The 25,978-nt window shown below is 44.4% G+C and overlaps 1 protein-coding gene across 4 annotated transcripts in view; it reads left to right on the plus strand.

The window, feature by feature from the left end:
- Positions 1 to 25,978, plus strand: part of RALGPS2 (Ral GEF with PH domain and SH3 binding motif 2) — a 123,831-nt gene that overhangs the window by 34,455 nt on the left and 63,398 nt on the right. For all 4 annotated transcript variants that reach the window (XM_045838368.1, XM_045838372.1, XM_045838371.1 and 1 more), the window contains exons 3-7: positions 3,943 to 4,047; positions 5,422 to 5,472; positions 16,499 to 16,582; positions 20,920 to 21,009; positions 23,851 to 23,943. In XM_045838368.1, coding sequence (XP_045694324.1) covers positions 3,943 to 4,047; positions 5,422 to 5,472; positions 16,499 to 16,582; positions 20,920 to 21,009; positions 23,851 to 23,943 — 423 coding nt within the window. The remainder of the gene's footprint in view (positions 1 to 3,942; positions 4,048 to 5,421; positions 5,473 to 16,498; positions 16,583 to 20,919; positions 21,010 to 23,850; positions 23,944 to 25,978) is intronic.

Below are 25,978 nucleotides of genomic sequence, written 5' to 3' on the forward strand. Positions count from 1 at the left end.
AGTTCAGATCTTCAGGTCTCTCATTCCCCGCTGCCCCTTTGCCCACCACTGCCATTCTCTCACCACGACCTGGGAGAGTTGGCCTGCACGCCAGAACTGCCGTCTGTGATGCAATCCTAGACGCCCCATCCCGTCCTCCCTGCTGCCCCTGTCACAGGCCCGCCCACAATCGCTCAGGTCTGGAGGATCCCACAAAGAGACAGAGGTCCTTGGCAGCCACCTTAGAGCCTGTGCCCCACACTCAGTCTCTAGGATCTGGTCCTCTCCTCCTTGTTTCTACCAGCACTGTCTTCACTTGGTCGTTTACTCCTTATCTAGATTATTGCAACAGCCTTTCAGTTTGATCTTGCACTTCTGTTTTCAGCTTTGATTGGTCTGTTTGAGTACAGTTCAATTTTAGTATTCTTAAAATGCTGGTGCTAAACTTTATTGTCCCCCCAAACTTTTCATAGTTCCTTGTTGCCTACTAATTAAATGGAAATGACCCTCAACCTTGCATTTAAGACTTTTCTCAAAATGGCCCTAAATTTTTTTTCTAATGAATTTAACTACTAATAATTCCTCTGCTTGGAATAATCTCATGAAAGAATACTACATCATGCTGAGGTTCGTATAAACCTTAGCTTTTCCTATTCTGTCATACCTGCCTATGTCAGTTTTGCTGCCTGGAATTTCTCTCCTTACTTACTCCAATGTTCCCTTCTCACTCTGCACAAAAAAATATATTTTGTCCGTCTTTCAAAGTCTGCTTCAAATGTGATATTTTCGGGGAAATCTTCTGATCCCCTAAACAGGTGGGGGCTTTTCTGCTTTTGAAACAATCACTGAAAGAATACTATTTTTTTATAATTTATGTTTACTCAATATATTTACAACCATATTACTTGAATACATCAAGATGTATGTGTGTCTGTGTGTAGTATATTTTTAACTACGTACCCTGAAACATTTGTCTAGTATTACAGGAAGCAGTACACGATTATTTGTTAACTAACAGGTCATCATTCCACTTTCATAAAACATTTCGTTGACATCCCTAAAAGGGAATGAGTGACAGCAGGCCTCAGAGGTTTGTCCGGGCGGTTGACTGACTTCTGCTGCCGGAAAGCCTTTGCGTTTCACCTGTGCCTGAAGCTCCTGGCACCGGAAGAGCGCAGTGAGCTTTGTTTCGGACTTAGAAGGGTGTGTGTAGCCTTGTGCTGAGTATAGAATTACTGCCTCTTCCCTTAGTGGGATGCTGCTCAGTGTCTTATCGTTACCCGCATGTGTGTGTGGCGCTGGAGAGGCAGGGAGAAGCAGGTGGAAGGCCTGTCACTCATAATTATAAGGATGAAAAGAAAGTGATGACTCATTTGCATGAGCAATAAAATTACCATTACGATCTGCTGAGTTGTCTTGAATGAGTTAAAAACGTGGAGAGAATTGCCAAGGTATGTTTAGTTATCAGGTTATAACTGACAGAATGTAATTACTTATTTGGGCAGTTAGTGGATTAGTGTATACTGCTAAACTAATGCCTATTTGAGTGCTTGACATTATGAATAAAGTTCTACATTAGTCTTAGGACATAAAATAATATTGTGGACAGCCTGTAAGCTTGTCACAGTTGTGGAGACTGAACACAGGAAATAAAACAGTAGGTAGAAAATCCATTCGTGGGACTTTGGATCTCTTCTCAGATACGTCAAGAGTTTGGAATTCCTCACTCCTGTCCTCACAACATGAAAAAACTGAACACACCGAAAAGCAGTAACTCTTTTTAGCTCCATCAGAGGACTGATGTCACGGCGCAGACCGACCGCAAGGCCCAGGGAGCTGGGGAGAACTGGGGAGAGGGGCGGACACAGAGATCCGCGGTTTGTGAGCGCAGAAGTCGCTGGAGCCAGGAAGGAGCGTGGCAACTGAGTTCACGCTTGACCAGCTGCTGGAGGTGGCCCGTGGGCTATGGCAGACCCCAGGGGGGGCCCAGTCTTGGGCTCCCACCCCCACTTTTGTGAGTTTTCCCTCTGGGATCCCCAGCAGGTTCTCACAGTGAAGGTCAGAGAAGAACCCCCTCCTGCGTCCAGCAAGGGGAGGGGAAGGCAGCCGTTGTGAGAGGTGCCCAGGGGACGTGATAATTTTGAAGTACGCCCAGCCCATTCTGTTCTCTGTGACCTCAAGGGAAACTGTCAGGGCCTAACCTGCTTGGGGCGAGAGAAGTACCCACCTCCAGCGGCTCTAGCCTCCCTGTTGGGCTTTGTGAGGGGAGGAGGGGCTCTGAGAAGGGCACGGCCCAGGGGCACAGGCTCAGAGAAGGACCTGATTGTAGGGCTGAGGAAGGCTTCTCACCTCACACCGCATCACCGCATCCACCGCATCGGCAGGGCTGCTGTGGAGTCCAGGAGTGGAGCTGGAAGAGCTGCCGGGCCCAGGCTCCAGCTAAGGAGGAGTTTCTAGAGAAACCCAGAGACAGTGGGTGGGAGAAGAACAAGGGCACCAGGGGAAACGGGACACTCGGGCACCTCCAGCAGCAACGCAGAGTAAACAGAGCGTAACTGCCACTCCAGTAAACATAGGCCCCTGCGCTGTGGGCCTTTCACTTCCCTGTTACTCCATACATCGAGTCTGGCCTTCGATAAACTGTAGTGCCGGCTAAAAGGAAAGAACAAACAGTCTGAAGAGACAGAGCCAGCAGCAGAACCAGCCTCAGATACGGCAGAGGCTCGGGAATGATCAGATCGGGGGTTCGCCACGACCAGCAGTGCTGGGTGGGGGCTCTCGTGGGAAGACGGAAAAAACGGACAGCACGCACGGACGGGTGGTGTGCAGAGTCGGGGAAAGAGTCAGTGAGCCTGAAGAGGTGTCGGTGGGAACGTCCCCTAGTACAATGCAGAGAGAGAGTGGAACAAAATATCCGAGAACTGGGGGACAGTGACAGAAGGTGCGGCGTACGTGACCTGGGACTGCCAGAAGGAGGAAGGGGAGCAGAAGAAATCATTGAAGTAATTGGGGGTTAAGAACTTTGCAAAATTAACAGTGGATCCCTTCCTTTGTGACAGCGTTGATAATCAGCTGCTCCCCAAGGGGGGGTGGGGAATAAAAATGAGCCACAATGGCAAGTGCTCAGAAGTGATTATAAAAGCAGCCAGTAGGCTGACATCCATTGTATCTTCGTTACTGAAACTTCGGTCAGTTTTGTGTGTGTGTGTCCTTAACTGTAGCCTGATTTTCTGCCGCCATTAGGAGAGTTTTTTCTAAATATTTCAGTGATGATGCTCTTTTTTCAGCCAGATGATGCAGAATACATTTTTATCTCATGGTACAGAGAAGTGGAAATTGAACAGAAATAAGATTTTCAGAGCCAAAAGCCACCCCTTCTGGTTCTACATGAAGCAACAGCAAATTTAAACTTAAAACAGCAAGCTTAAAGCTGGAAATATGTAGCTCTGTAATCAAATAGGAAGGACAGTATCAATTATACCATCACAGACAGACATTCACATCACAAATAAGATGGGATTATTTAATTAAGGGAGTTCTGAAAGGTTTTGGTGGTGTATGTTATGACAATAATATCTCTTTTCCTTAGTAAAAATTAGTTTAAAAATTATAAATAGGTGTATCTTTCTCTCCTAACTACCCTTTACCCTATTTGAAAATAGGTACTTTCAAATAGGTATGTTTACTTTTTAGAAAGAGGGAAAGGGAGAGAGAAAGAGAGGGGGAGAAACATCAATGTGTGGTTGCCTCTTGCGTGCCCCCTACTGGGGACCTGGCCTGCAGTTCAGACATGTGCCCTGACTGGGAATCAAACCTGTGACCCTTCGGTTCACCAGCCGGCGCTCAATCCACTGAGCCACACCAGCCAGGGCTCAGTTTCCTCAGTTTTTAACGTCAGTCTAGTTTTTGTGATGTTGACTTGAGACAGTATTAAAATGGCTGCATTTTCTTTTAATTTAACAGAAAAGTAGCAGTTCTGAATCATTAAGTGACAAGGGTTCTGAATTGAAGAAAAGCTTTGACGCCGTGGTTTTCGATGTTCTTAAGGTTACACCAGAAGAATATGCGGTAAGCCTCCCTGCCCTCCTTTCTCCGGTTGTTGCACATAATTTACGTATCTGCGCTGTCCAGCTAGAATTTGTGGGATGAGCAGAGGAGATGGTGAAAAAGGGAAGGGGGCAGGGAGCGAGCTGGGTGTGGGAATTAACAGGAGAGTAGCCCAGTGATGGAGCACGTGGAGGGATAAAGTGGCGGGGGGCGGGGGGTAGAAGAGCTGTAAATACTTCTAGAGCAGCTCCATAAATTTCACTCTCAGCTCGGTAAGTAGTAAGTATTTACCTTCGTGGTCATTGCTTTCGTAGTCCCTCCCTGTACCATCTGCCCGAGCCAACAGTACTTGATTGATATGTCAGAAGTATTTTAACTTTTTTATAAATTAAAAAAATGTAAAAATTAAAGTTGAAGGCATTATTGCAATATCATGAAAGTTACCCAGAAAACCTTTTTTTTCTTAACCGCCATAAATGTTTATGTTCTCTTTCTCTTTTAACTTAACAGAATATATTGATTTTTTAATATTGATCCATTCTTTTTTTCAAAGATGTTACTTCTTTATTTTTAGAGAGAGGGGAAGGGAGGGAGAAAGAGAGGGAGAGAAGCACCCATCTACAAGAGAAACATCGGTTGCTTCTCGCACACCCCCAGCGGGGGACCTGGCCCGCAACCCAGGCATGTGCCCTGACTGGGAATTGAACCAGCGACCTTTTGGTTTGTGGGACTGTGCCCGACCCACTGAGCCCCACCAGTCGGGGCACACCGAACCACCTTTGCAACCCAGGAACGAACCGTGTTTGGTCGCCGTACACAGCAACGCACGTTGTCGGGTGCAGCCAGCCGATGAGTCAGGCAGGCCCCTGCCACTGACTGCTCCTGGACCAGCAGGGCCGGTTTCTGGCTGTGGTTCGATTCCATGTAAAACCGTGTCAGATTTTGAAAATGATTTTTATTTTCTAACTTCACTGCATTTATTTCACCAAGAAAATATGAATAGGTGTGTGAGACAATTAGAAACACTTACATTTGGAGGTCGGGTAGGTGTAAGACGGTAAAGGGGGTAAATGGCGATGGAAGGAGACCTGACTCGGGGGGGGTGAACACATGATCCAGGAGACAGAAGGTGTGTTACAGAACTGTACGCCTGAACCCTGTGTAATTCTCTTAACTAATGCCACCTCAGTACACTCAGTTAAAAAAGAAATACTTACATTTAGTGGTACACGGGCTGAGTTTCCATTTTCTTAAGCCCTTATAAGTTGAGATTTTTCTGGTAAAGATTTGATTGTTCGATCTATTTTAGTATGGAATATCATTCTAATGTAGAATACGTGTCATATCATGGAATTCCAAAGAAGAAATTGTCACTTTTTTTACCTCTGATTTCAGGGTCAGATAACGCTAATGGATGTCCCAGTATTTAAAGCCATTCAACCAGATGTGAGTAGTTTTAATAACTTCTCTTTTAAATATACAAAATAGGCAATTACAGTACTCCAAATTAAGGAGTTTTAGAATTATCAAATTATACTTCCTAAATTTTGAATGTTTAAAGCTCTTGATGTGACTTGTCTGTGTGTGTATATATTTGAGAGAGAGAGAGAGAAACGTGATTCGTTGTCGAAGTTATTTATGATTCATTGGTTGATTCTTGTATGTGCTGTGACTGGGGATCAAACCACAACTGGCGTATTTGGGCGACGTCCTAAACGGTTGAGCTACTGGCTGGGCTCCCTTGTCTGTGCGCTGTTCGGGCCTCGGAAACTCACCTGGCATGCGTGCACCACTGAGTCACGGGGAGGCCCGCGTGAGTCATTTTGGTTGATTTGGCCTCATCACTTTAGTGAAGGGGGAAATAGACTTTGAAAGGCTGAGTGATTTTCCTGAGGCTTTGAGGCTTTTTCCTGGGAGAGTGGGAGTAAGATACTGAGTCTCCCCACTCAGCCCAGTCCTCTTTTTCCTCGTACCTTCGTTTTAGGACTTTATAACGTGACTCTGTGTTGGTGTTTTGAAGAAAAGAGAAAGAACCAAGGAACATGTTCGGGGTTTTTGTTTTTTTTTTAAAGGAGACTGACGTTTATTTGCGTCTACCCCGACTAAGGCACTGTTTGTGCTCACACACGGGAAGGATTTCGGGAGTGGGCTGGGAAGCCCAGGGCCGAGGTGGGGGAGCAGCAGTGAGTTTGCAGCGGACGCAGGGCGGGAGGTGAGGGGTCGCGTGAGGGCGGGCTGGTTCGCCGCCTCGAAAACCACTACTCGTGTCACCAGCAAGGTTACTTTTACAGCTGGCAGCATAGACGAGATTTGTCATCTGGCAGAAAAGGGTTGTCTAGTGTGTCGAGCAGTACTGGCTAATATGTCATAAAGAGCGAGACGAACCCTGACGAACCTGCCTCCCCAGCGCTGTCCAGGCTGCTCTGCCCTCTCCCACACTCGCCTGCCCCCCTCCCTCCTCCCACCGAGGCGGCTGCCGCCCAGTGAGCGTCTGCCTGGTCCCTGCGCACCCAGCGTTCCTGCGCACCCGCACCCAGCCTGTTCTCCTGCAGGCACACACACCCCGTGGTGATGTGTGCTGTCGCAGGGCGTACAGTTTTTACGTACCTGCGTCCTGTTTGCGGTCTTCTTTAGCGTGCTTCGTGCTTGTGCCCAGCATTGGCATTGACGCGCACATGCGAGTGCACTGGGTACTGAGCTGTAGAGCACGAGCATCTGCCAGTCATTTTCCCGAGTGTGTGTACAGGCGGTGGTTATGGTGTCGGAACTCTTGCTGCTGAAAAACTTCACAAAAGATTGTCCATGATGCCGACCCGTCTAATGAAGTAGGGTTATTTATTAGCATAAAATGGTCTTCTTCGTTGTGTAGTTAGAATCTTAGCTTCATGGAAGTATGAAGGGATTTTTTTAATGTAGGAATTTTTTTTGTTAAAATTTCACAACATATTATGAAAAGTGTGGTTATCACTGAATCTAGTACACTTATCTTCATGTTTTTGTCCACTATACCAAGGTTCAAGTCTCTCTATATTTAAATTAAAAAAAAAAAAACTTAAAAAAGCTGTGTGTGTGTGCGTGTGTGCGCCATCTACTTCAGAATTGCTCACACCAAAAAAAAAAAAGAAAAGAAAGAAAAACTCCAAACCTCTTACTTAGCTGTAGCATCTTTCTGCCTTATCTCAAATGTGAAAGTGTGTAATTATTTTTAATTACATAGGGACTGACCTTAGTCATTGAAAAAATACCAGCTTCACAAAATCAGCTCTTTAGGACCAGACCCGAGTCAAACGTAACGCTCATCCTGGTTTGCCCTCATCACACTTCACGTCACCTCAGATTGAAAGAAAACAAAGGAACGCATTTTGATACTAGGCTTTTTAGTTTTTTGTTTCATGGTAGAGAAGAATGGGAAAACATGTTTAACAATGAAAAGAATTTAATATTAAAGGAAAGTTCACCGATAACTTTGAAAAACCCTTAGTAAGAGTATAATTACACAGGGAAAACGTTTGCTTTGGTACTATCTTTCAAGGTTCCCTGTCTGCGTGGTTTGTACCATCTGCCCATTTTTGATGCCGATCGGAAGCCTCCCAAGTCCTTCTTTCCCCTTCTCCCTTTGTCCTCTGTCCCCTGTTCGCCAATATCGCCCATGGATCTTACCTCCTAAACGACTCGGTCCCCTTCTCCTGCACTGTACCCTCAGGAGGGTGCTTATTGAAAGAGGACAATGTTTTTATGAGGCCGCCATCCATGCACGGTCTCTGGAAGTAGGAGCACTCCCTCAGTGTCTGCGCGTCATCGTCATCATCGTCATCATCGTCATGGGGCCTGAGATGGCTCAGGGCGTCGCCTGCGCTCCGGTGGGTCTCGCTCCCTCCAAACACGCCCCGCTGTTCCCGTCGCTGTTCCCCTTGCTGCTGCTGCTGCTGCTGCTGCAGAAACCCTGGGAACCTTCGCTGGCCCGCTGGCGCACGCGGATGGCCAGCTTTGGGAGCGTCTGTGGGTCTGTGGGTGGTCGTCCCTGTAACACAATAATAAGCAGTCGCCTCCGAGGGAGGGGGAGGAGGCTTGGTAACCTGCCGCTGAAACCGTGAGTGCAGAGATGACGAGAAGGAAGAGGATCCGCGGTTTCGTCCTGGACGCTCGAGCACTGTGCACGTGCGGGTCCTTCCCACTCGCACCTCCACGGCGCTGCTCACGCTCTTTTCATTTCAACCTGTTTGGGGGGCAGTTGCCAAGTATTTGGCTGCTTAGTACTTCTTTCTTTCTAAATCAGTGTCTTAACATTCACAGCCCTCTGAATGGGTACTCAAAAATCAGAATTAGTTTTACTTATTTTGGAATTTACTCCAAAAGATATTTTTAGTGGCGAAACTTCAATGCAGGGAGCCAGAAGACTAACATTTTTGTTTCTGCTTTGCCATTTGTACATTGTGCCACTGATAACCATCTCTGTAAGATCTTCAGCCTTTTATTGTTAGATCTGTGAAGGAGGGGACTTGGGACTACTTGATCTCTAGAGTGCCTTCGAGGTCTGTGAGAGATTCCTGGAAGTAATTTTCAGGGGTGACTCCAGAGTAAGGGCTGCAGTTAGGTGTAGTTCTCAGTCGGTAGTAAATATGGTTGTTACTATTATTATTATTATTATCAGTGTTGATACTATTTTGATCAAAACTACAGGAATCTGAAGGAGAAGGGGCCATGGGCTGGTGGGTGGTCACGGGTGAGGCTGTGATAGGTGGGCGACCTGTCACCCTTCCCAGGAATGGGCACTGCATGAGGACAGAAACTCTGTCTATTGGAGTCCTGCCTGTGCGGCCTCTGAGTTTGGCGGGTGACATCAGAGCCCCCCAGCCCTGCACACCCCACCGGCACGTGGTCTCTCCTTGTGTGTCGGGTCTGTGGTCCGTGGTCCTGCAAAAACCCAGTTCCCAGACCAGGAGTGGGGCTTTTATGAAATAATAGGTTTTCTGTGAGAAAAGGATGGGTGTTTTTTTTTTTTCTGCCACAATTCAGAACACTTTTTCAGGTTTCTTCCCTTGTATGAATTCTTCAGGGGCAAAGTTTAGCTCAGTGGTTCTGTGCACTCAATTAGTTTTTAGTGTGAGTTTTCTGTGTGTAGGCGAAGCTCAGCTGTTGTTGAGGTTTCCCCACGTTTCTTATGTGTAGATTCCCCCAGTAAGGCTTCTCTCCTGATCACGAAGGTTGGTTTTCTTGCCGGAAGCTCTTACATATTCAGAGGGCTTCCCTCCAGGGTGAGTCCTTCTGTCGGGGGGAGCAATTTCTCTGTTCTTAAGGTTTTTGCATGTTTACAACATGCATAGGTTTGGGGGGTTTGGGTTTTTTTTTGGTTTTTTTTTTTAAGTCGGTTTTGACCTCTCTGACACTCCATAAAGCTTGTATTTCTTCTGAAGGCATTGCCGTGTGTATTAAACAGTGGGATCTCTCTCAGAGTGAGTGTCAGGTTGCTCATCCCAGACCAGACACCTGCTTGCAGTCAGGTGTCCTCTGCAGTAGCATTTTGGTGGCACTTGCGTGCGTCGTCTTAAGTCAGTGGGAGCGGTCCATTAGTCATTCCACTGCGTCATGGTGCCTCTCGTGGGAGGTTCCCGGGTGTTCACAAAGTCACAGGCTCCGACTTGCATTCCGTTCTAAGAAGAAAGTCCGTGCTTTATTTGTCCTGGCAGTCGATACAGTTAGTCATTTAGATTATGTCAATAAACAGATATTGACTACAAAGGATCAACAAGGCCCTCCCATATGCTCTGGGCGCACTAGAGATTGAGGAAGCATGCTGATTAAATGAGGGAAAGAAAGTACATTCTGGAAAATTCTGAATCTTACTAAATCATTTGGAAAAACTTTCCGTAGAGATATTTCTGACTGTATGAATAAAGAGCTTTCTCTCTGCAAACTTCCCTGTGTATGTGGAGAGACTGTCATCTTGGTAACATCCAAAGTTCTACCATCAGGAGTATCTTGTGCAGTGAAGATTATCATTTGCATCAGAATTGAAATGTAAACAGTTCATGAATATCGATAGTTTAAACAAAGCAAAAGACGCGTAGACGTGAAGCTTTTCTTGTAGACGGGAATAAACTGATTATTTTGCTTGCCGCTGTTTTGTCATTTCACATCATTGCTCTTCATCACCATGAACTTCCTTGACACATAGTAAGGTCGGGCTTGGGTTAGAACTAGAGCAGGTCCAGAAGGCAGTTGCTGACCCGGAGGGCGGGTGTATATTTATAACTCCTGACTTTAGGTCTGGTCTCACGGTAGAGGCAGCTTTAAGGTAGTGGGAGGAGGGGGAAGGAGAGAATGTGAGTGCATTAGAAAAGAGAGGTGATATTTTCGATCTGACATATTACATTGGAGTTACATAGTTGAGGAAGGATGCTGGTTTCAAAGCTTATTCTGTTGATTAAAAATACAGAAGTCATAGTGAGGATTTCGTCTGTGCCTGAGACTTCTTCTAAATAGCCATGCAGGCTGAATGCCACTGGATCCCCTGTATCCCTTGAAAGCTTCCCACTTTAGAGCAGGATTGCCTGGGCAACTGATACCATCTTGTGAGGAGCAGCCCCCCCCACCCCCACCCCCTGCAGCCTTTTACCAATTCATCACTTTTTCTGTTCTTCCTCAGTCTCTGTCTACATGCTGGTCTATATTGGCCTTTTCTCTTCTTCTATCTATAGGTATCCCTCCAACATCACCCTTAGAGCAGTCCTTTTAAGAGTTGGAACCTACAAGATGAAAGTTAGAGCAAGAATTTGACTTTACAGAACAAACCTACGAGACATAAGAGAAGCTGCGGCTCCCGTGAAGCTCAGTAACCCTTTCTCGGGGTAGGTAGGTGGGCCTCGGTGTGCTGTTTGCCTTCCCGCGTGCTCCCCGAGCAGGCGCAGCTGCAGCTCGGGCAGAACCACTTCGTGGCCCAAAGCAAGGCCGTGAGCGTGCTTTCCGTTGCACTTTTAGCCGTTGCTAAGAAATCACCTTTCTGCATGTGAGTTACTGCTGGAGGATTTCTCTTCACTGCCTGATTTAAAAATCCTACGCTAGTTCCATTTGAAGAAATTGTAAGAGGCATCCAGGCTGCTGTAGTTCATTGAAACTTTGCTGAAACGGAGGCTCGTTGACGTAGTGTAGTCGACGCACATCAGTCCTGTTCTTACGTCAGGCCCTTAAAGAACCACCCTGTGGCTCACTAAGTTGACTTCAACTTTTTGGTGTCCCTGGGGGTGCTTTAGGACAGAACAGCTCTCGGCCAGGGTACGAGGTGGCACTGGTAGAACTTACTTCTTAGACTATGTTCTCATGTCACTTGGAAGAAGGTTCTGGAGCCTGAGATAAAGGAAAAAGCACACTTGTTTTTTCCTCACAGAGAAATGTAGTGGCCGCCGAGGGGTGGAGGTGAGGCGGGACAAGGTTCCGTGCATGTTGGGGTTTGAGAAGGAAGTGGGGGGGGCAGTTCCTGGAGTCCACGCAGTTTCAGCGGCATAGTCCATTATGTGCGTTTTCATTGTTGTTTAACTTTTTTTGTTTTGAGATAATTGTAGATTCATAGGAAGTTGCAAAAAATAATGCAGAGAAGGCCTTTTTACCCTTTACTCAGTTTTTCCTAGATTTGCAGGGGTGTCCAGCCCATGGCCCGCGGGTCGCATGCAGCCCGGGATGGCTGTGATTGCGGCCCAGCACAAAATCGTACATTTCCTTAAAACATCGTGAGGTTTTTCTGTGATTGCATGTCACAGTGTATTTAATGTGTGGCCCAAGTCAACTCTTCCTCTTCCAGTGTGGCCCAGAGATGCCGAAAGGTTGCTCACCCCTGGAAGAGTAACGTCTTACGGAAGGATAGTGCAGTGCGTGTCTGTGTAGCTCTGTGACAGTTGATCATATGTGTAGATGCGATTTGTCTCACCACCACCTCAGCCGAGATACAGAACTCTCCCATCACCACGGAGATCCCTCCCTTATGCTACCTGCCCCCTCCCCGGCACCCTTAACTCCTGGCCACCACCAGTCTGTTCTCCATCTCTACAGTTCCGGTGGTTTGTTGTGTTAGGTGAACTAATAATGTAACATTGGCTCAGAGGGGAAGTATTTTCTGAAGCAGGAGCTATCATCTTAAGTCGTTTAAAAAAGAAAAAACCTTGTTTCTTTGTATTGCCTACTTATACATTTCTTTTGAGTGGAGGGCTCCAGCGGAATTTAATTTGTTTACCCCAATGTGATGTGACTGCAGATTCGTTGACTCCCCTCCACCCACGTCCAACAAAATCTTCGTAAAGGGAGAAAGCATTTTTCCATTAAGTTAACGATGTTGAAATGGCTCAAGAGTTAGATTTTTCAAAAACCTTTAAAAAACCGTTTAATGTAAAACATCAAGCTCTAAGTCGCCAGTACTTTTTTTGTCCGGGCCCCTCATTTACCATAAAAGTGACGCGGGTGGATGAAGACAGGATGGAGTGGGTCGCTGTGCGAAGCACGTGGACTGGCGCCTGGCGCACAGCGGTCTGGGAGTCGGAGCGAACCGTCGTTTCTAGTGCCGCTGCTCAGGCATCTCGTCTTGGGATGGGGGCACTTTTTAAGCACAGAGTCAGTAGATGAAACCACTCCGAAAAGGTCAGGTGCATTGGCTACTTTAAAGAAACAAACCAAAACCAGGCTCCCCGAGTCTCTTACAGAAGTCCCTGGGAAGGTGTTTGCATGGGGCTGCTTTAGGCCGTGGGTTGCTAGGTGACTCACAGCCCCACCACTCCCCGTTTGCTCTCTATGTAACAAATACATTTTACCAACATAATTACTGTCGCAGTTAGGGAAGTTAAAGTACTAACATATATAAGAGGAATTAAACACACCCAGTTTTGCTAAGACTGTTGCGTGGTGGTAATATAAATAACTCAGGGTTTTGAGAGGGCAGTTGGCTCTCAAAGCCTTGAGAAAGGTCATCGTCTTTGACCTAGTGATCTCACTTGCAGAAGATGATCAGAAATGTCGGAAAAGGTACAAGGATATTCATTTTCTCTAACGTAGCCTTCCAGCAGGAAAATGAAATCCGTCTTACGTGCAAAGCTCTGTAGTTGAGCTTGAACTCCACATCAAACGGCCGCATTGGATGGTTTGATAAATGTAACAGCAGTTGGGTGGAGGCCCTTTGATTATAGCATTAATATAAATTTGGAAATTGTATGGTTAAAAATAAATTCAGTGTTTAGGGATTTAATTGAGGAATCTTGTCCTAAAATATGACGTTTTATATAATTATAAATATGCCTTGATTTTTAAGAAGAATAAAAATGCTTTCTAGCAGATGGATGTTTTTTAGTATAGTCATCATATCATGCCATTCTATGTTAATATAATATCTACCAGTAACTATTTTTTGGCTGTACCAAGGGATAGTGGGAAATGAGCGTACATCTAGGCTGAGTACCGAGCAGTTTTTTTCTTTTTTACTGTGGAGTTGCTTCTGTCGTGTTATTTTTTCCTTCAGTAATTTCAAACTTGAAAGTTCTCATCTAATTTTAGGTTTAAAAACAGGTTAGTGCTCCCTGGCTAGCGTAGTTCAGTGGATTGACTGTGAGCTGCGAACCAAAACATCGCAGGTTCAGTTCCCAGTTAGGGCACATGCCTGGGTTGCAGGCCACAGCCCCCAGCAACCACACATTGATGCCTGTCTGTCTCTCTTTCTCTCTCTCCCCCGCTTTCCCTCTCTAAACATAAAATAATAAAATCTTTAAAAAAAAAAACAACAGGTTAGTGCTCCCTGTCTTCAGAGCGTTCCCTGCTCACCAGCTGTGTTGGAGCGATGTCATCTTTCCTCGGTACTCCCGTGTCATGGCCCTGGCCGACACCAGGGCACCCAGGCGCTCCAGGCACCGAGTTCTCAGCCGACGCTGCGTGAACCCAGCCTTCAACCAAGTCCTGCCTGCCTCCAAAATATCTTGGCTCTTCCACTTTTTTCCACATCCACTGACTCCGCCCTCGTGGAGGGGAGGTTGCTTTTGTCTTGGAGTGTCACAACTGTTTCCTCGGTCCTCCCCGACTCAGTCCGTCCCTTTTTGTTAGTTTCTGCATCGTTTTAAAATTTCCCTGAAGACACGCATGCATCATGTCTAAGTCAGATGTTCCCACAGAGAACGTCACATGGCAGTACCCCGCCCCATTGCTCTCACCCTTCCAGCCTCCCCCCCCCCCCCGGAACCGCACCCCTACCCAAGTCTCTTAGCTGCTCCTCTGTGGGATTTATGTCCAGTTTTCCAGTAGAATTCTAAATGCCCATTATTTCTGTTTTTTTCAGCTTTGGATATGATTTATTGTCTGTGTCCAATAGAAGATGATTTCACTCTCTTATATTCTCCCCTACATTTACACAATTCACTTTCTCCTCTTTTTCCCAAATGGTTGTGCCACAGTTTTGATGCCAATAGGTAACCGTGGCTCCCCTGTAAAGAACAAGTTAGTCATGGCTCACATACTCTTCACGCTTGAGCCGTGGTTGCTTACGTTCTGTTTTCCTCAGCTAATAATTATGTTAGCTTCCTCTGTACTTGTTGCCGATTTTTCTACCAGAAGCAAACGAATTGAATGTGTCCATGTGATGTCTTTCAGACTCAAGTCTCTTAGAATCGCTGGCCTCTTGGTCCTTACCGTCTGGACCGGCGTTCTCGCTTACGGTCCGCTCCCAGCTGCGTCCCAGGGCCTCCCTTGGCTGTTAACGTGGGGGTTCCAGATGCTCTTTTTCTGCGTTGGCTTCCAGCTTCCTGGATCCCACCACCTTCTTGTTCTTAATTTGCTCGTTTGTTCTGATGGGACACGTTCTCCTGGATCTCTGAGAGTAGCTGCGTGGAAGGAAGATTCTCCGGCTTTAGTGTCTGGAATTGTCTGCCGTGCACTTCCACACCGGATGGGTGTTTTGGTTGGGTTAGAATTCTAGGCATTTGAAGGTGTTGTTTCAGTGGTCTTTTAACTTCTAATGTTGCTACAGAGCAAGTCGATACCACCCCATTCCTGGTTTTCTGTGTGATACATTTTTGTTGGTTTTTTTCCATCTGACAGATTTTATGATCTTTATCTCCAGTGTGCTCCAATTTTTGGATGCTCAGCCTTGGTTTGAGTCTTTTTTTTTTTAACTGTTTAATAATAGGTCTTTTCTTGTCCTTTAAGTTCTGGGACATTTTCATGAATTTTTTTTTTTAAGTTACTTTTCTCCATTTTCTCTGTCAGCTCTTAAAATTTTTTTTATGATTCAGATTTTACCCTTATGGATTCATACGATTAACATTTTTGTTCCTACTTTTAGCTTATTTAAAATATTTTATCACCTTTATCTCACAATTCTTCTGTATATTTTTAAAATTTATTTTCCATTTCCAAAAGCTCTGTTTTTTTCCTCTGGATATATTGTTTTACATCCTCCCGGTTTTCCCGAATGGGAACAATGCTCACCATCAGTCTCTCTGAGAGTCATAAGTACGGTTTTGTGTTTGTCTTTTCGCCATTGTCTCTTGTTCCCCACTGTAACTCGGTTTCCTGCGTTCTTTTTCTTCTTCGTGTAGATTTGGTCTCTTTCTTGTGGTCGGTGAAACAGCAGGATTCTTATTTTGAACCTTGGACTGCTTCAGCAGGACTGAAGCCTATGGAACTGAACCCTTTGTTAAAGGAAAGGAAATAAGTTCTATTAAAATACACTTGTCAAAATAGTTTAAACTGTCATACCGCCATCTGTGTGTTTTTATTAATGTAATAAATAAGATCTAGAGGTGAAAGAATATTTTAAAGTAATGATGAGTAATAGATGTTTTTGATTTATCTTGTAATGTGATATGAAAATACATGATTTTTATTAGTGACAAAGTCACACATGTTGCTGATGCTTCTGGAATCTGTAGCCCGCATTTACAATGAAAAGGAGTGTCATTTCAGTTAGTGGTTGGTGTAAAACGCAGATTTCATTTTTCTCACATCCCAGTTCTTGAGCCCCTCGAGCTCTGTTGACAGACCCTGGGGTGGAGGGGGTCAGGAACCCCTTTATCAGAGGTTTCTCTGACCCTCTGGGTCGTGGGCTGTCAGCTGGGAGGCTGAGGCATGGAAAAGCTCGTGGAAGGTCTGAGTGACTGAATGGGGCTCAACGACTGGCTTCGCTTCCGCTGTGGGACCCTCAGCCCTCAGCATCGGGGGTCCTTCCTCCTGGGATTCAGACCTCTCCCAGGAAAGGTCAGTCAGTGTGCCCTGGAGCGGCAGTCCGGTCACTGTGTTCTCACAGACGGGTGGCTCTGCCCTCGTCTTTCCAGCCAGTGAGATTTGCTCTTGTGATTTAACTAAGTGGTTGAAGGTTAGATAAATTCCTGTTGGGTACCACAGTTCTAGGAAGGGGTACAACTCTCTTCAAGGTTTTGAAACCCTTAATATGACCAGAAGATCTGGCTGTTTCTTGAATTTATATTTAATTTTCAACTTACTTTTCCAGGAGCTTTCAAGTTGTGGATGGAATAAAAAAGAAAAATACAGTTCCGCACCAAATGCAGTTGCCTTCACACGAAGATTTAATCATGTGAGTTGCCCGTAAACCCTTTCTGTTAAGGTTTTATTTATTTTCGGAGCGAGAGGGAGAGAAACATCAATGGGCAAGAGAAACATCGGTCGGTTGCTTTTTGCTTTTTGCACTCCCCCCCCAGCCAGGGACCTGGCCCTAAACCCAGGCATGTGCCCTGACCAGGAGTTGGTGACCTTTCGGTTCGCGGGGCACTCAATCCACTGACCACACCAGCCAGGGCAGTTGCTTACAAAATGTTGATGTTTAGTTTCTGACATATAATCCCTCAATATGTAATTTTTCATAAAGAAATAAGTTCTGGGGCATTTTCAGGTTCTCTTCAAATACTCTCTGCATATTCTCTTTTTCTTTTGGAATTCGTGTTGGAAATTTGTGAGAACTTCACATTTTTCTCCTACTTGACTTAACCTTTCTTATGCTACATGCTGTCCCTCTTGCTCATTCTGTGTGATTTTCTCAGGTCTGTATTTTAGTTCACTAATTCTCAGAAATGTTACATGTTTTAAATCCATGCTTTTACACTAGTGCCATTTTTTTTAAATTTCTTAAATCATTTTCAACATCTTGTTTTACAATTTCTGTTATTATCCATAGTCCTTGGGGCACTAAATCTGTTATCTCTGCTGATCCTTATTCATAGTGGTTTGTTTTCTTAAGCGTTTTGCAACTTTGGGTGGAGATCTCAGTCTGTTTAAGCGCTAGCTGTGGGCATCTTGCCGCTGCCTAGGGTGAGGGCGTATCCCTTCCTAGAAGCTTTTTGTTTGCCTTGCTGGTACCCAGGGCCGTCACAGACGTAGGGCTGTTCTGTATGGTCAATGTTTTGCTTCGGGAGCATCTGTACTTCTGTGTAGTGAAAATTTAAACTGGAAATCCAACTAAGGGCAGGTTACCCATTCCTACGAACGCTGTGTTTTCCTCCTCCCTCTGCCAGTGGGTGAGTGGTGTTGGCAAACCTCCCCCCGAGAGTGGAGCCCTCCTGAGACCCCACCCCGTGGATGCTCACAGCGGGGGAAGGGCAGAGCTGGGAGACCTTGCCTTAACGTTTTTGGAGGGGTATTAAATCCTAAGCCCCTGTCACTGAAAGGAAATCTTTTCTTTTAACTACTGCTTTGCCTTTATTTTCTTCTTTGTTTTTGGCCTTTAGGGAAATCCTTTATTTTCCTTTCCAGTTAGACATACATTTCTTTAGTGAAACAGCCTGTTATCTTTAACCCAGCATTTCTGTATGTTTATAGCCAGTGGTTTCTTAGGTTCCTTGGCTCACTCTATGTCCCTAAATCGAAATGGGTTTGAGTTTTTAAAACTTAGATGGAATCATTAATAGGGGCTTAATTTAAGGCCAGCCTGTCTTCCTACTGAATTCCATATTTAAGCTCTATAGCCGTTGCTTTCAAAAATTTCCTGTGGTGGTTAGAATTTATCATCACAATGAAAGTTTTCTCTTTGCCATAAATACATTATGTTACAATGCCCACAGATTTGACTCTAGATTTTAAGCATTTAGATTATTCTTATGTAATCCAAAAGTTGTCCAGTCAAAGATGTCACAGCGTACCGAGAGCTTTTTCCCTGGTTCCAGATCACCACTGATCCTGTGTGAGCGTCATCGCTTCGTCATCCCATTGCTCCGTTTAATCTCCTTGAAGGTCACAGGGCATCCGAAGTAGCCAATTAGAGTCTTTTAGGGGGATCCTGTCTGCATCTTTATTTTAGAAAAGGAATCTCTTGTAGCCAGCGTGTAGTCGAGCCTTCCTTTTCCAAATCCAGTCTGACAGTCTCTGCCTTCCAGTGTAGACTTGGAACAGATGGAAAGGCAGTTCAGAGAGTTCCCATAGGAACACAGGGCACAGTGCAGTGCCCTGGGATTCACTTGCTTGCGTCCTCCTGCTTAACGGGCTCCGAATGGTACTACTAATACCAGTAATACTGCCGCGAACAAGTGCATGCTTTGCAGGTGCTCTGCTTTTTATAATTGTGCTAAATATTACCTGAGCATATAGATGCTATGATGCACTCACTCTCTTTTAACCCTTACTTACTCTCGGCTCTGTGAATAAGTGTGTATTTCATGTACCCATCCTGATGTTGATGTTTCTGCAGCCGCTGTGGTTGTCTGAAGCTCATTCTCATAGGTTACTTACGTAGGAAGGACTCATTAGATCGATAGTTCCTGAGTTCGTACATATTGACAAGTATGCCCGTTTTCTGTATAAAAGTTTCTTTTTCTAAAATTATATTTGCCATATACTCAACTTTTTTTCTGACAGAGCAAGCAGCTTTGCTGTTGAAAAATCTGACGATAATTAAATTTTCTTTTTCCTAAAAGATTGCTGTCTCTTTTTGTCTCAATGGCCTAAAGAGTTTTTTTCTTTGAAGTCCAGTAAAATTATTAAATGGCCTCTTGGCGTTGGGCTCCTTCTGGGCCAGTATTCTTAGCTGGGGCTGGGGACCGTCGCCTGGGGAGCACCCACACTGAGCCTTTCCAGCATGGCGGTGTGAGTGTCACTGGGCTTCGTACCCAGAGCCTGGGGGCCCAGGGAGGACGTCCCAGCGTGCCCGGGCCCTGGAAGCAGCATCGAGCGCTTTACTCCTCACAGTGCATCGAGGCGCTTGGGAGCCTGTGCGAGTTCACTGAGAGGTGACTCCCACCCCAGCCTTCGAGGAGAGGAATTTGTAGTCATGGTTTTTTTTTTTCTTTTAAGGATTTTATTTATTTACATTTAGAGAGGGGAAGGGGGAAAGAAAGAAAGGGAGAGAAACATCAGTGTGCAATGCCTCTAGCACGCCCCCGCTGGGGGACCTGGCCTGGCACACCCAGGCATGTGCCCTGACTGAGAATCGAACTGGCGACCTTCTGGTTCGCAGGCCAGCGCTCAGTCTACTGAGCCACACCAGCCAGGGCTGTGGTCATGTTTTAAAATCACCATAGTATTTGTCTTAGTATTTGTTTGACATCCAATTTAATTAAGTTAATGATCATGCAGTTGAGATTGCAGTCACAGATAATTGCCAAGGTTGTTATTGAAATATCCAAAATTAACATTTTGATATATTTAGAAGTAAACTTAATAAGAATCAGGGATAGTTATTGCCATTGATAGCTTAAATATAGTAACAGATAGGAAGATGGCTTCATAAAATATGTTCATTTTACTTTCACCCATGCATTTGTAAAATATATACATTTTGACAGTTTACTGATGAAAATTGCAAGTAAAATCTGACACTTCTCACAAAAAATAGTGAAGAAATCTGAGTTAGTAGCATTATCTTTCGCATTAAGACTTCTAACCGCACCCTGTTTTAGATTTGCATAAATGTGAGCAGCAGTCCGTGCCCCGATTTTATCATCACTGCACGTGAATTAAAACGCTACATACATGTCACGCCGCGTGATGAGCAGACCGTCTTCACCAGCATCGGACACGTAGTCATCCTACAGATCTAGTCCACCTTCTGATGATCTTTTAATGTTCTTTAAAAGAAATCACGAGTGTGGTTTCATTGAATTAGAAAGTACTGCATGATTTTTAAAATACAATCTTACATTTAGAGTGACTCGCATTTGTTTTTGTTTATGACATTTTATTTCATTTCGCTCATACCAAGAAAACCGTACTTGGGGTTTTTCACACTCGGGATCCCGCTCGGTGTCCACAAAGGGCAACGTGGGGCTGCGTACCTGCAGGACGCCATGCTGTCAGTAGCGTGTGCTCCAGGATCTGTTCTTCGAGCTTACCTGGTTCTGCCAGAGTGTTCGACAGTACAGGAGAAAAAACTGTATTAATGTAATGTTCATTTGCATCACCCGGTTTTATTGCATTCTCTTAGCTCTTTTCCTTTCCAAAAGTTTCTATTTTTGAAGGAAAAGCTTTTTTTAAATTAATTTTTAAAAGATTTTATTACTCATTTTTAGAGAGGGAAGGGAGGGAGAAAGAGAGAGAGAAACACCAGTGTGCGGTTTCTGGGGGCCATGGCCTGCAACCCAGGCATGTGTCCTGACTGAGAATCGAACCTGTGATGCTTTGGTTTGCAGCCCACGCTCAATCCACTGAGCTACACCAGCCAGGGCTGAAGGAAAAGTTTTTACAAATTAAAAGTAGTAGTGATGTTTTTATGTTGTGTGTACACACGCACACACATCTGTATCTGTCTATATAGATGACGTGTGTGCAACATTTGAAGATTGGTTGTGTCCTGGTGGTGAATCCAAGGAAGGAGAAAGTGTGGTTTTCAAACAGCCGTAGGGGGTTCTCCCAGTGGCTTTTGTCACTGATTTGGACCAAGTGAGTAAAGAATCTTGCCATTCAACTATTTTTTATTTTTATTTGCAGGTAAGCTTTTGGGTTGTCAGAGAGATTCTTCATGCTCAAACATTAAAAATTAGAGCAGAAGTTTTGAGCCACTATATTAAAACTGCTAAGGTAAGAAAAACTTGTGGTTTTCATTTTGAGTTCAGCTACTCAGCAATCTGTGAATATTTGCCTGTGATACTTAATTTACTATTTTCTAATGCTAGAACGTAAGACCCACTGATTAATAAAAGTCAGTTTTTAAACTGATGCTTGTTTTCTCTGCCTTTTCCTTTATTTGTTTTTATTCTTCCCCTTTTATATCTTTTCCCATTTCTGAGAATAGCTGCATTGTATGATTTATTTGATTGAATAAAGAGGTCGGATTATGGCAAAGTCCACTATTTAAATATTAGACTCTTCTGCAAGTGATTGAGAAAGCCTTGTAGAATTGAGTAGAATACATATTGGTTATTTACTTTTGAAATAGAGAACTCTGCCAACCTTGTGGGGAATGATGTGACTTTGGTTTTAAAAGAATAGTATGAATGAGGATGTTAACCAAATACGCTCATTGCGTAGTTACTGTGGGGGATGGGCAGCAGATCAGCAAGGGGAGTGGACTGTGGGTCTCAAGGGCAGGCAGGATTTGGAGAGGAGGAAGGAACGGGACATTCCCAGAGAGGGTACCGAGATTTTACTAAAACTTGTGACAACTCCAAATGTATGTTAGGTTCACTAAAATGTGGTGTGTATTTGTAGCCACATTCTTTATTATTCTTGTAATATACTTATAACTTAGTTCCCCTGTGAATAAAAGAAGATGGTGTAAAACGAGGATACCATTTTACCAACTCTAAGCATTGTAATTATTATAAAATTGCAATTATTGTAAGTTACACCTCTTGCTTGTTTTCCTTGAGCACACGGAGCAATTGTATTCTAAGATTCTGTGGCACTAGGTGGCAGAACTAGCCTTCTAAAATTTGATATTTTGTAGAAGTGTCATAAAATTTCTAAAAACATTCTTTGTGGTAAGTTAGATAAATATTGGGTTTTAGCTAATAACAGTTCGTGACTTTTCACCATAGATTATGAATTTGCATTATTGTTTTCTGGTATTTTTGTTAGTTCTTTATGTCCTCGTATATTCCACTCAAAACCACCCAGTTTTGCCCATCCGATATGCTATTATCCTTCTCATCAAATAATCATTTAATTCTAGTTCAGACTCGTAAACTCTGAGTTATGTTAGACAGTTATCCCAAACCCTACATTCATAACTTTTTGTCTTATCGTTGTTTCTTAAATTCTTCTGTTTTGACTCTCTGCCTTCTATATTCAGTTTGTTACAAAGCTGCCAGGTCTTTCTCTTCTTTCAGAGATGGTTAGGGTTCTCTGGAAACAGAAAAAAACATACATCTGCCTATTTATAACTTGTCTTACTATTACTCTTTTCATGTTGTCTTTTGATGTAGATGTTCTTAGCTTAGTATCTTTAATTTTTATTGTCTTATTTAAGGATATCTTATTTAGGAAAACCTACTCTAATCTCTGAGAATATCAAAAATGTTTTCTTAATTAGACTTTAAAAGTTTTACAGCTTTGATTTTATACTTCAGTATTTAATCTGTCTGGAGTAAATTTAATATATAATATGTATGAATTATGGATTTCAGTTCATAATTTCTATGAATAATCATTCTGGCAGCATTCTTAAAAATCCCTCTTTCTTAAAGTTCTCTCTATTTTATTTTGTCTAGAAGCATCCAGACAAAATAAAATAAAAGGTTATTTCAGACTTACCTGGGTGTGTTTTTTTATTTACTCTGCTTGGGATTCCTTGGGTTCCTGGCCTTGGGAATTAGTGTCTCTCAGTAATACTATCTCCTAACTTAAATTAGATAAGTAATGGCCTTTTTGCCGTGCCTTTCACATCTCTTTGTTTTACATTTTTAAAAACTTTGGCTTTTACGTTGCGTTCTAGATAATGCCTTCATAGTTAATATTCATTCATTTGAGGGCCACACCTGATGATGTTCTCCATTTGTGAACTCCTATTTCTTTGTGTTTTTTCATTTTCCTTTTCATTTTCTTTCTCACGTGAGTTCATATTTCTTGAAACTTTATGGGAATACTTTGAGACCAGAGTTAAGATGGTGTACTAGTCTGAGTTTTCCAGAAAAACAGAACCCCTTCCCTTTTCTTAGTTCTAATGTTCAGAACAGGCTTTTTGCCTTGGAGTCTCTTGAGAGGGGTGAGGCCAGTTTTAAACGACTTATTTCTAGATAGGGCCATTGGGCTGTAAGCATGTCATAGTATGAGGAAGTCTGGACAACGAGCGGTACGTGTCAAGCAGGTATGTTGGCAAACTGACGGAACCTGTGGTTCGGTACAAGTGTCCTGCAAGGACACTGTCCAGAGCGAGGTCTGGTCCTGGGAAGCAGGTGGGTGTCCGAGCAGAGCGAGGAGGAGCGTGAGGCTGGGGGTTCGGGCCAGAGGAAGCAGGAGGCTGAGCTGGAGTGGAGAAAGCAGGTGTGAGCCCCAGGCCCGGAGTTAGCGGGGGTATGGAGTAGGAAACCAGATCAGGATCCCGGGCACAGACCCTTTTCTTGAACCTTGGATCACAAGACACGGGCCTGGTAACATGTTCGTTTAAGGAAGAAGACTGCTTGCTGGACTCCAGCGTGCACGGCCGAACCTGGTAAACTTGATGTGAGCCGTAAGTTTGGTTTCCTTAGTGTATTACCCAGCGAGAGGTCGATCGGCCAGTGCCAGGGTAGAACGTGGGGTTTCTGCTGTCGCCAGAAGCGACCTAACGTTCCACAGGGGGCGCTCTAGAGACAGGCCTCCGCAGCGAGGGGACGAGCCCTGGACACTGCGGCTGCCCAGATTTCACTCGCTGCGAACCCCACGTTGTTTTGTGTTCGTGCTGCTTATTTTTCCTCCCTTCTCTCTTCCTTAAATCCTCAGAAACTGTACGAGTTGAATAACCTCCACGCGCTCATGGCAGTGGTCTCGGGCTTGCAGAGCGCCCCGATTTTCAGGCTGACGAAGACCTGGGCGGTGAGTGACGCTTCCCGAGCGGGTGAACGGGTGGCGCTGCTGTTGGGGGTGAGAGGTGTAGCAGCTTCTTCTGCAGCGCTTGGTGACTGCGGTTCACGTCAGGGTGATAGATGGGGGTTTTTTGACTGCTTTGTATGCTGCTCCTTGAAACCCACATTGTTCTCTCTCCGTAAATGTTTCACGAGCCTTGTCAGATAATTTTGGGGTAAAGTACAGCTTGGTTTCTGCTCTCTAGGAAGTCAGTTTGCCGAACCTCTTTAAGCATTTGGACCGTACAGCCCTTCCTGTGTACTGATGGGAGAGTCTAAGTACCAAAATCTTGTGTAGTCATGTAAAGATACGCTTTTGGAAAGTTTGAGGGAAAACTAAATTTTTTTAAGTTTTGAAAAGTATATTGACTTAGAGTTCCATTATTTTTAAAGATTTTATTTATTTTCAGGGAGGGTGGGGAGGGAGAGAGACATCAATGTGTGATTGCATCACACACGCCCCCACCAGGGACCTGGCCTGCAACCCAGGCCTGTGCCCTGACTGGGAATCGAGCCAGCGACCCTTTGGTTCGCAGGCCGGCACCCAATCCGCTGAGCCACTCCAGCCAGGGTATTTCCGTTATTTTTCAGTCAGTCAATTTTGGGTTTTTTCCTGAGAAATCGTGAAAATCTGGGTGTTGGCGTGGTGCTACGCAGTGTGGCCCCGCACGCTGACGCCGGGCCAGCCGCACTCAGTTCTGTCGCCTCAGCGAGGACGGGGTGTGAACTTGGACTTTGCAGATTTTTCGTCTTTGAGTACATGATGCTGGCTTCAAGCTTCCTAGGTATTTTTGTTTACGCTTATGTAAGTAAAATTTTACATTTAATTAAGCCTGGTTATATTTAACACTGTTCTTTAATGTTAAAGAGGACAGACTTTGTTCATTAGATTTTGTACAAAGGATTAGTGTATTCGGATCCTATGACAAAGACATGACTGAATGTAAAAAGTTTCTTTTTTTTTAGTTACTAAAGCATAACTATTCTTAATTAGCCTAATGTTGCTTTCCCTTTTCACAGTGTCTGCAGAGACAGATGTTTCTCATGAAAACCAGGGTAGATTTCTGTACTGGAAAATATTACTATGGAAGGACTCCAGGCCTCCTTATATTTTATTTGTACTTTAGAAACACCTGGGTGAAGGGTTTTCCTACTTTAAAATTTATTTTTAATAACGATGGCCTTAATTCCATTTTCCTAATTCGAATTTCATGGAGGAATGGAAATGATTATAAATAATAAATACATAGTTATGAATTCCATCTTTGAAGTTTTAGGGAAGAGAATTATACTCTGATTTATATTGTGGTCTAGAGATGAGATATATTTCCCTCGAGTTAATTTTTATTTTCCTTGAAGATATTGTTACTGTCTTTCTCATGTGTTTGCATGGAAAAGATTTCTTTCTAATTTAGTAGCAGCTCCATTACTGATATAAATAAAGTATTTGGTGCTTATATTAAGTTTTAAAATATTCCACACTGTGCCGGGCACTGTGTAATTGCCTAACATACGACAGTGAGTTCTAGAGACAGCCCATTCCTAGCTAGCCGGCATTCTGCTGGGAGGAGATAACCCGTAACTAAATAAGTGATGTATCCTGAATAGTGATGAATGCGCTGAAGAAAAATAAAGCAAAGTAAGTGGAATAAAAAGGAAAGCAGGGAAGCATTACACATAATATGTTGCAAGAGAGTCTCTAATTTAAAGTGGCAGCTGGCTTGAGACCCAGAGGGACTTGGAGAACCTTCCGTGTGGATGTCTGGGAAGGAGAACCCCGAGCAGTGGCGGCAGCCAGTGCGAAGGCCCTGCTGGCGCTCGGAGCACGGCAGGGTGGTCAGTGCTCGGAGTACGGCAGGGTGGTCAGTGTTGGCAGTACATGAGCCAGGGAGGGGTTGCTGGTAGGAGGCGAGTGCAGAGAGGTGGCATCGAGTCAGGTGCCGGAGATGCTGTTTCCCGTGGAGGTGTGGAGCGGGCGTGGGCGGGGCGGGAGCAGGCTCCATTGT

The sequence above is a fragment of the Phyllostomus hastatus genome, unplaced genomic scaffold, assembly GCF_019186645.2.
Source record: "Phyllostomus hastatus isolate PE091 unplaced genomic scaffold, TTU_PhHast_1.1 phas_contig_283, whole genome shotgun sequence".
In the NCBI taxonomy this organism is placed as follows: Eukaryota; Metazoa; Chordata; class Mammalia; order Chiroptera; family Phyllostomidae; genus Phyllostomus; species Phyllostomus hastatus.